This window comes from Rutidosis leptorrhynchoides, chromosome 3, assembly GCF_046630445.1.
Source record: "Rutidosis leptorrhynchoides isolate AG116_Rl617_1_P2 chromosome 3, CSIRO_AGI_Rlap_v1, whole genome shotgun sequence".
NCBI lineage: Eukaryota > Viridiplantae > Streptophyta > Magnoliopsida > Asterales > Asteraceae > Rutidosis > Rutidosis leptorrhynchoides.
In genome coordinates this window covers 575,391,915-575,403,160 of record NC_092335.1, presented here as the reverse complement: position 1 = coordinate 575,403,160, position 11,246 = coordinate 575,391,915, and the positions used below count along the sequence as shown (strand labels likewise).

The window sequence follows — 11,246 nt, the reverse complement described above, 5'->3', positions numbered from 1 at the left end:
AACCAGCCACCAACACTTAACTCTTGAGCATTTAATGACCCAAATGCATTAAATGACCAATTTACACAAAACCGCCCATTTAAGGCCAAGACTCATCATTAATCGCTATAAGCTAGTGATTAGAGTCTACTAACCCCAACTAACTCAACTTTGGTTATTTCATACCCATCTCACCCAATTAGGTCAACCATTACCCATTTGACCCATTTTAACACTTAGACCCACAAATTTGGTTAAACTTGAACCCATTAACAAACTTACACTAATTCACAAGTGTACTAGTGTTTTAACAACAAAATTAACACTTTCAAACATCAAATTCAAGACCAAACCCTAGATTGCAAACCTTGGGGTTTTCATGCAACAATTTAACCCAAATTCACCCATTTAACCCTCAAATGGGTCTTACAAGTCTTAAAAGTACAAACCCTAGCCATAAATCAATTAAAACTCAAAACACGGAGTTAGGACTTACCAACGCTATCACAACGTAGCTAGAGACGTAGGGAACAACTTTAAAATTCGAGCTTAAACTCGAAACTAGCTTCTTCCTCTTTGGATTGAGCTTTCTCACACTAAAACCTCCTCTCTCTCTCTAGAATTGAAGTGAAAAGGATGTGGTAGATGAAAAAGGAGTTAAGTCACCCACCAAACTGGTCTTGGGGCCTTAAAGTCGTCCACAATGTGAAAATACCAAAATACCCTTTTTAAATATCTAAAAACAAAACAACTGGCCCGCTAGTTCATCTGGACGGCGTCCAGAATGGTGGACGACGTCCAGCCCTTCCAAACAGGACGGCGTCCTACCCTATTGGACGGCGTCCAAACCATCTGGGAAAACAGGATCTTACACAAAGTATTACAAAATGGGGAAGTAAACTACCCGGCTATGAAAAGTTAATTTATGCTCTGGTGCACACGGCAAGGCGGTTACGGCGGTATTTTCAAGCACATCCAATACAGGTCCTCACGGACCAACCAATCAAACACGTCCTAACAAGGCCAGAGATTTTCGAAAGGATGGAAAAATGGGCAATTGAACTCGGTGAGCACGAAATCAGCTTTCTCCCAAGTAATTCAGTAAAGGGCCAAGTCCTGGCAGACTTCTTGGTAGAGCTCCCTTTCGATATGATAAAACAATGTGAAACTCCCGTCACAAGAAGGGATACAGACGAATTCTGGGATTTATATACAGACGGGGCATCTAGCAAGGAAGGAGCCGGCATAGGTCTGCTCCTTGTATCACCGAGTGGAGAAGAGATAACATACGCCATCCGGCTAAAATTTGCCGCCTCAAATAATGAGGCTGAATACGAAGCACTACTAGTCAGTTTACGCCTAGCAAAAAGTATCGATATACAACAGCTCACGGCTTATGTTGACTCACAACTAGTAGCAAGCCAGCTAAATGGTAGTTTCGAAGCTAGGGACACGTCAATGAAAAAATACCTAGAGCTTGCAAAATTGCTAGTCAAAAACTTCGTAGCATTTAAAATCAAGCAAATACCCCGCAACCGTAACAAAAAAGCAGATGCTTTAAGCAAGCTTGTCTCCCTGCTATACGATCACTTCACCAAAAAGGTCATGGTGGAAGTACTAGAGAGAAAGTCAACCGACGAAGATACCCTCATGCAACAATCATAGAAGAAGAAGATAGTTGGATGACTCATTTCATACGATACCTCACCGATGGTACCCTCCCGGAAGACAAACTACAAGCTCGTAGAATCCGGATGCATGCACCAATGTATCACTTCAAAGGAGGTATCCTGTATAGAAAATCATTCACTGAGCCATATCTGAGATGCGCTGGACTAACGAAGGCTAAAGAAGTCATACAAGAAATGCACGAAGGAGCCTGCTCGGCACACTTCGGCTACAGAATGATAGTCAGCAGGATCAAGAGAATGGGTTATTTCTGGCTGCACATATACCGGGACACATACGATCTGATTGTAAACTGCGAGGCATGTCAAATACATGCCCCCGTTAACAGATCCTCTCGGCGTAAAATGGTCACAATACACGCCGCTTGGTCATTCTGCAAGTGGGGGATTGATATTGTCGGTCCATTCCCAAGAGGTGTTGGAAATGTTAAGTTCCTAGTCGTCGCAATCGATTACTTTACCAAGTGGATCGAAGCAAGACCGTTAAACAAGATTACAGGAAGGAAAATCCTAACCTTCGTATGGGAGGATATCATTTGTCGTTTCAGCTTACCACGCGAAATAGTCAGTGATAATGGAACACAATCTGCACACAATCCTTTTAAAGACTGGTGCGTAGATATGGACATTCAAAAATCGCACTTTCTTGGCATATCCACAGGCTAACGGACAGGTTGAGGTCAATAACAGGGATATCGTCGTTAGAATAAAGGCTAGACTAGGACAATACCGACATGGATTGGTGGATGAACTCCAACATGTACTTTGGGCACACCGGACAACACCAAAAGACACTACAAACAAAACCCCATTTAGTCTAGTATATGGCACTGAAGCGGTCATCCCGCCTGAAGTGCTTGTCCCGACCAATCGAATAACAACGTTCGATGAACAGCAGAATGACAAAGCATTGCGAGAAAACCTAGACGCTCTAGAAGAGCGACGGACAATAGCACACATCCGGCAAGCCGAGAAGAAGCAAAAAATCACAAACCATTATAACAAAAAAGTCAAACCATTAGACTTTCAGCTACACAACTTAGTGTTACGAAGTAACGAAGCCAGCCGACAACAGGATGTTGGAAAACTGGGCCCACAGTAGGAAGGAACTTACAGGGTTGTCGGCATAATCGACTATGGCTCATACCACCTGGAAACACCATATGGAATCCTAATACAACACCCTTGGCATGCCTTCCATTTGAAGAAATACCATGTGTAGTCTACCTGTAATCGGGAGGACTGATCATCCACACGGGTAACAGAGGAATAACACACTTATGTATCAAAATCATTTCTAAGTATGAGTTCTCAATAAAATTACATTTTATATACTTGTACTCTGTAGCAACTCTGAATATGACACAAACACAACCAAAAGTATTTTGGCATATTTCAGACCTACCGCGAGAAGAAATTCCTTCTAGTTTTCATTGGTAGGAGGATACCTCTCGAAGAACCTTCTCGGATAATGAGAGCATCCGACCAAATCGTTGATGGTCTGGTTCTAACGTATAAACATCTCGACCATGCTCACGCGTAGTCTAGATATCTACGTTATTGCATGAAACAGCAAACAACTCAAAATACAAATAAACGAGTTTACACACGAGACATAACAAATGTAAAGACATTACATTCACGACAAAAGAAAAACACAAACGAGTGCATATCTCTACGGTTGATAGTTTACAATATCCTCCACGGATGAATTCTCATCCCTACAAATCCTATCCAATTCTTCGAAGCTAATTTGGCCAAGAGCCTCATGCGCTTGCCGGCATTCTTGAACACAAGAAGAACTTAACCTGCTCTTCATCCTTTCGGCTGCACTACCAGCCGGCAAGAAACACTGCACTCGTCTTAGCACCTCAAAGGTGGTTAATTTCTTGATGGCCTCTATAAAAGCATTAAATGACCGATGCACAAGAGAAGACTTTAATAGGCAGGCGAAAAGTATGGGAATACCAAACTGCAGACGGTTAAGCTCACCTAGTGTTGCCGACACCTTCTCTGACAACTTCTTATTGTCATTCGAGAGAAAGGCAACCATCTCCTTCTCCCGGACCAATTTCGTCTTCGAGGCCTCCAATGCTTCCCTGGAGGCTTGCAACTCTTCCCGGGACAAAGCCAAAGCCTCCTTTGTCGACATGAGTTCCCTTTCAAGTCGGGTATTATCGCTCGACAACTCTGCCATACGCCGGTTATGGTTCTCAAACATCACACAGTGATCATGAATGTGACGAGCATCGGCCTCACTCCGATCTAACTCGTTCGCTACAATATGTTGGGCAAACACAGCAAATTGAGAACGTAAATGTCGTGCCTGTGTAGCGGAAAGAGAAGCTAACGCTGTTTTCAGAGCTAGAAAAGTGATAAACTCCAAATACTCCCTAAACACTGGATAGTCTGAAGAGGCATAGTGAAGAAGATCACGAAATGGCTCAACATCACAGTAGGGCAGGACATACACATTCTCTATGGCATTTGTTATTAGCCAGCGGCAGCTCCTTTACGGGACGGTGCCCTTGAGCCGTCTCTCTCTCAACAACCGGCTCTTCCTCAGCCACCCGCCTCTCTTCAGCAACCGGCTCCACCCTCTCCCGGGAGATAACTCCTTCTACCAAAGGTACTGCGGGAGCCACACCGATACGACCTACATGAAAAACGTAGTCAGTATGAAACATTTTAAACAGGCAGGGACAGGCAAAAGTATGTCAAAGGCGTACTTTCAATTGCAGCAGTCGACTCGACCCGATGCCTAGTGCGACGAACTAGTTCGCCATCTGAGGATCCGCCATTTGAAGACTCCAAGTCATCAGGAGACGACGCCCGACGATGGCGGGTAGATGTCGGGGCTGCACCCTCTATCACTTTGTCGATAAAAACCATTCCATCTAGATTCGTCGACCGAAGAACCTCTGATACGGTCAAATACACAAATCACAAATGTCATTCTAAAAATCACAATTATGAAAGAGTAAGAAAAAACTACATGGATAAATACCTCTTCCACCTCTCCGAGTAACAGGAATCCTGTCAGAATGGTTCCAGTGATTGCTAACATTAGCCATCACCACCACATGCTCGTCATATGTCCTTTGAGGGATCATCAGGCCCCTCAACTGGTCAACCATCTCTATACCTAATTCTGATAGCTGTCTCGGTTGTTATACAGTCACGGTCCTAAACAAATAAAACTGCGCATTCCTTAACAGAAAATCAGAGCAGTTCGCAAAAACAAATGATTGCACCCAGTAGTCTGCAATCACTGACGGCTCCCCAAGAAAATCAATCTCGCCAGTAAACGTATACCACCCTTTGCGGTACGATGTCAGGCGGAATATACTCCTGAAAATATTCAAACTCAAGACCATCCCTAAACCGTTGAAGTAAATTTCAAACAACACGATCGCACGAACGCTATTAAGATGCAAACATGCAATGCTGAGGCCGTAGAAGTTAGGAACCTTCATAAAAATGTGTGAATGGGTACCTAAGATTTGAAACCTTGAAAGGTCTCAAATAGATAGCACATTGATTTGGTGGAGGCCCACACGCACGCTGTTGAGACCTAGGTATCACCAGCCCCAAATCTCATAATCGAGGACATAAATAATAAACTCTATCAAGATAATCCTGATCAACGTTGCTAGACGCATGCAACACGTCATGAAGAGGATTAAAAGGTCTGGGAGGCATGATGAATAAAGAAGAAGATGATGAAAGATTCAATCAAGCAAGATAAGAAAAGTGTTTCTTTGTATTATGAAAGATGAAGAATATCGAAACTAGAAAAATCTAAGTGAAGATCAGTGGTTGCTTATAAAGGCAAATATTCTATGCGGGTCTCACAAGACTAAAAAACTGCAACGAAATACGTGAAATACTTTACTATGATTAAGACAGAAAGCGACAAGCATTAATTGCACGTCAACACGAGTGTGGGTATGTTCCTTTAAGTTTGGCAACGCAGCTGTTCCAGCCAACCTTACCAAACTGGGGGGACTTGATGATACGTATAATGGCCCGTCTCAGAAAGACACTATTAACAACATTCCGGCTAGAGTGTACCCGACGTGAGCCATCACGGGCAAGTAACATCTTCCCGACCTCACCTTAGTAACTTGATCAGAAGGTTACTTATGCATGCATTCGGAAAAGTCCATACCGAACAAAGGATAGCCGGAACGTTACTCAAAGTTCCAGCCTGAACAAATGAGCAGGTTACCGACATCACCTAGTCGGATGCAGAGACATTAAGAAGCCAGGAACCATATCATCAGATAAAAATGCCTGTTAGATCGTGAATGTCAGACAACCTTTACAAAGATACCTATAAACCGACTACAATCTTGCCCGGTCATAACACTATCGTGAAGGAATACTTGGAATAAATATCAGGCAAAACCTTCTTGACTGAACTAAGGCATTCATCCGTCACGACCTGGACTGATCTACCACACTCTCAGAACTATCACGTCTTCCCTGTTAGGTATCCTGGTCGGGGACAGGGACACCATCCCGGAGCAAGTGCACTGCCCCAGAATGAGTTACACGCCACGTCAGCCCACGAATCTAGGAAAGTTTGTTAGGATCTGCTAGTTATTCCCATGAAAGGGACAGGTGCCACGTCGATCCTTGGGATCAACAAAGTTTGTTACAACCATGAAAGGGACATGTGCCACGTCACCATTCCCTCATAACATTTATAAATACACGAACAAGATCACTCATTCAACAACATTCGATGCATTAATGTTACTGTGCCCAAATTAATGACAGTAACATCTCTCCAGCTGATAATACAATTCCGATAAAGATTCTGGTCGTTATCGAAGTTAATCTCCACTCTAAGATATTAACTTATTCGATTCTAATCGAATAAGGTTAATCCCATTAATTGTTTTACGCCCTTAAAATCCAGATTTCAATTCGTGGTTCGCACAGTTATTGGAGTTAAAACATTCGATCTACTCTTTTCCACAAATCAAGCACTCAAATCCGAAATCTTTATACCATGATGTTTTTGGTTTGATAAAATTCTAATACACAATAACATAGCACATTAACAGCAAAACAAAGACATTTTATAAAAAATAACCATTAAACAAAACAACGAACAAATCAGAAATCGATAGTTCAAAATACAAAAACCAAAAATTAACAACTATAGTAAATACAATACCTCTAACAGCTTAAACAACACTTGAGACAGATAACGAAAACTCCAGTGACAAATAAACCTACACCAAATTGATACGATATCTCATACTTAAAAAGATGTGGTGACCTTTATTAACAGCAGCAAAAGGCGGTAATTTTGAGTTGTGTTTGAACACAATCATTTCTCCAAATCGTTCTCTAATCAATTAAGAAAAGCTTCCTTCTCAAGCTCATTGAAACCTAATTCTCAATCTTGTGAAACAAACTATTCAAACACTTCCCACCCCATTTTGCGACGTTGATTGAAAATAACAATCAAATGAAAATCGTAACTTCAAACGTTACTACATGATTCTATCTCATAGAATTGGATTAGTATAGAAATCGGGAGCGTGAAAAATTAACCAAGAAATCAAAATGGTGAAAGAACCATCTCTGGTGAGAATTAGGTGAAGAATTGGAGCGTAATTAGCTGGGGAACCATCTGAATACATCTATGTTTGAACTTTGAAGCACTAAAAGGACGCGCTTTTGAGTGGCAAATGTCGTTTTGAACTTTTTAATGAATAGGACGACGGAAATTTCGGGCTCTTTTAGTATAGAAGAAAAATTATAATGATTGATTAATTAATATTTGTAGACAAATATCTTATAAAGATTAAAGTACCTCTTAAATAATTGATCAAATTCGAATTTCAAATTTCATGGTGATAGTGTTTTCAAATCTAGTGATAATTGAAATTTTTATCTATTTTTATTTATTGAAACATGTTCATTTATTATACACTGTAATTTACTTTAATAATTTTTTTATTTAATTTATTTGAATTTGGTTAATTCATGCTCTTAGGGTATAAGATAAGTTCTATTTAATGCATTAAATCTTTTCAAATTTAATATATAAGTCTTTAATAACTCATTAATTTCGATGGTCCAATAATGTTCAATGGTTGGTTCGATACTTGTATTGTGATAGTGTAATTTATTTGGTTTGTAGTGGGGTTTGGTACAATGGAGATGTCAAATTGATCAAAGGATCATGTCAATCAGGCTAGTGTTTGGATCAATTGTAACAATTAGATGTTTTGAATCTATTTTTAAATTGTTAAATGGGTTAAAAAACTGACAACCGTGTATTTTCTTTTATTTTTGGCAAAAAATGAATAAACTTATATAGAGCCAGTGACCTTTCATCAAAACTGAAAGGGCCCTTCAAATCTTTTTGTTGCTGTAAGCTCAACGTTAATATTCAAATGTTAATCTAAGTTATGATGATGACAACAATTATGAGTAATGACAAGTAACGATAAAGTAAACACGCAGGTTCATGAACCTACATTATTTCTAGTAAACGACCATCACACCCAACGTATAAATCTAAAGAGGCGTTTTATAAAGGATATGATTACGGTTGATAACACAGCTAAACAGTATAATTGACCTTCCATACATAAACCATGTAGTTCTAAAAACATAAATAAGTCGACAAAAGTGAACGGACGTGCATACTTATTTGTTCTAATGATTTAAAATGTCACATGAACAACATGATCATGATTTTGAAATGTCACGAATAAATCATGTCGATCTTATCTAAAGCAAAGATCTAAACGTTAGTGAACGGTCATCAAAGTCCCAACTACATAGAAGTTGACCTACCATACATAAGTTGTCAAAAGTGCTCACATACACTACTCTAAGTGTATCCCGAGAATTATATTTATATAGTTGAGAAAATCTTCTTAATATGCTCGAATGAAGAACCTTGAAAGGTTATGGTGATTAAATCTAAATAAAAACCGCTGGGGATGTATATAAAAACTAAAGGGGTTTACATGGTTATGATGTTTGAAACAAGAAAATTGAAACGGCTCCAGAACATCAACGTTCATTCAAGTGAAAGGAGTTTGGATGATTATGGAGGTCAAGCGGGATAAACGTAGTCGGCTCATAATAACGACGTATGAACAATCACTCTTATCAACTATCTTGGAAGGATGCTAGTTGTCTTGAAACTGAAATCCAAGTTTACCAGTTATGGTATAAATTAAGAAAGGTCAAAGTAAAGATGCTTTCCCTTTGTGTAAGCTCATGTCCACATCAAAAGCATACCTCCAAAAATTGAAGATAGTAGTCAACGACACTCTTAAGATCTAGTGTCTCTCTAAAGTCATCAAACAAAAGGAAAAATTCAAAAAGAATAGCTCTTGAACGGCTATCAACAGACGGTAATTCAGAAGCAGCAGGCCTACGGTCAAGTAACGGTCAATCATAGGCATGACTGTGATCTTGTATACTAGTCATGTCTCTGGCCTTCAAGTTCAAAGGATTGAAGGCCTTGGAAACTCACCCTTGCACTCCAAATCATATTGATACAGATAGTATTCAAGCACTAAAGATTAAAAGATCATTTTTAGTGAATCTAGCAAGAGAAATACTACTAAGTAGAACTATTTGTTGTAAGTTTACTAGTGCGATACTTCCTAAAAGGGATTTATGAAGTAGGATCGTTTCACAGCTGAGAACATTAGGTTCTTGTGATAAGAGCACATAGTGATCGTGGTGGTCTGGAATCTCTTAATAGGACATCGAGATTTGTATGGTGTGGCTTTTGAAGAATTCTTGTAGTATTCGGCCCTCCGCCGGGTTTGGAGAATCATAGTGAAAGAAACTCAATTTGGAAAAATTGAGGAATGGAATAAAGAGTCATAGTTAAGGTCCTCCCGAACCATTATAAATCATGGTTTTCGTTTTCTTTGCTCTTATTTTTACATCATTTACTTATCTATCAAACGAACAAAACAAATCCCACTATATCAAGTTCAAGTTTATCCATCAAATTTCAAAAACCAGACGGTTGAATCAACGGTCTGACCGTAGCATGTTTTAAAAATTTGACTTAACAGTTAAACCTTCGAAAAGATTTGATAAAATGATAAGGAACTATTCACTCTAATCTAGTTCCTTACAGCTTTCAATGTAAACCCGAGGACAAATTTTTCACTCACTGAGAAGTGAAAACCCGTGACTAGGAACATATAACATGACCAACCAGGAAAAAAATGTCTCACAACTTAACACCAAATAACGCTAAACCTAAAGAAGGTGAACTCTGAGCGAGGTGACATATCAACCAACAAACTAGCAACCAAACTAAGAAAATCAAATTAAAAGTAAACGAAACACATAAACCTAAAAGACTAATAAGGACCTCAATAGAAGACAACAAATAGGAAAAATAACATAGCATCATAAACATGTAAACAAACTGACAATATCCTTAAATGCGAAACAAGCACATAAGCTAGCCACTATTCTTATCCACTATCTTGGATGCTTTTCTACCTCTCACCTCTGGATTGATCAATTTGTCTTTGACTTGCTTGAAGGTTACCGTTGTACTAATACGGGAATCCTAGTGAACAATGCATTGGAACTTCTCGAAGTAAGAAGAACATAAATACCCAGACCTGAACAAAACTACCCAGTACACATCGTTAACGGTACCATGATCCACATTACCAATAACTAAATTTTCAGCCTATTTAGGCAAAAAAAAAAAAAGTGAGCCATCAATACTGGACTTTTCTTCTTTTAAAAAAACTTAGTCATACACGAAACACATTAAAAGGGAACCTTGTAATCTCTAGCAAACCTCTACTCCTTGAGCCATAGTTATTCGCATCTTTTACCGTAACACGGGCATGCCAAGGATCCATCATCCAATTTTCTTAGTACCATTGGTTGGAGAATCGAATTCTAAAGGGACTTTAGAAACCTCCGCATCAACGTCGGCATGGATCGAAGCTTCAACACCATCTTTAAAAACCTTGATACCAAAAATACCCACATCAACTAGAGTTGATTAAACTTCATTATCATGGTTCACATACATGTGAGAACCAACAACCTGTCCACGCGCAGATTGACCCGCATCAAGTACATCACCAAGACAGTTTCAGACCTATTTAACACAACACGATTAACTCTTGAAACTAAGTCCGAAGGGGACATATCTTCGATCAATCGAGGTATGGATGAGATGTCATCAACCTCGTTACCCTAAATCTGAGCCTTAAGCCCATTACTCAACTTCAAAAAGCTCATGAATATGCTCGAAGTGAGATGATTTGATAAACACAAGGTACGACCCCATATTTCTAAGAGTGGCCTAAGGTTTTGACACGCGCAGAGCAACCCTAGTTTGAGAAACAACTGTTTCAATGTTTTCAACGGCAGCGTATTTAGCAGAGATGCCCTTATGTTCGATTCACGTGAACAGGGAAAAGTAGCCAGGTCTCGATTCAAAGGGTGAAATCAAAACCAACCCAAAACAAACCGAGGTAGATTCAAGCATCTTAACAAGAGACTCTTCATCCGTACACACGATGGTACACCCGAATACACCTATTT

At 39.6% G+C, this 11,246-nt stretch overlaps 1 protein-coding gene across 1 annotated transcript; it reads left to right on the top strand.

The window, feature by feature from the left end:
- The first annotated feature begins 1,020 nt into the window (after positions 1 to 1,020).
- LOC139902117 (uncharacterized) lies at positions 1,021 to 1,644 on the top strand. Its single transcript, XM_071884771.1, has one exon. The coding sequence runs from the start codon at positions 1,021 to 1,023 to the stop codon at positions 1,642 to 1,644; it is 624 nt and encodes a 207-aa protein (XP_071740872.1).
- Positions 1,645 to 11,246: the final 9,602 nt, after the last annotated feature.

What these genes read in the sequence shown, in the direction of transcription:
- LOC139902117 (XM_071884771.1), top strand. Translation starts at nt 1,021, where the DNA reads ATGGAAAAATGGGCAATTGAACTCGGTGAGCACGAAATCAGCTTTCTC.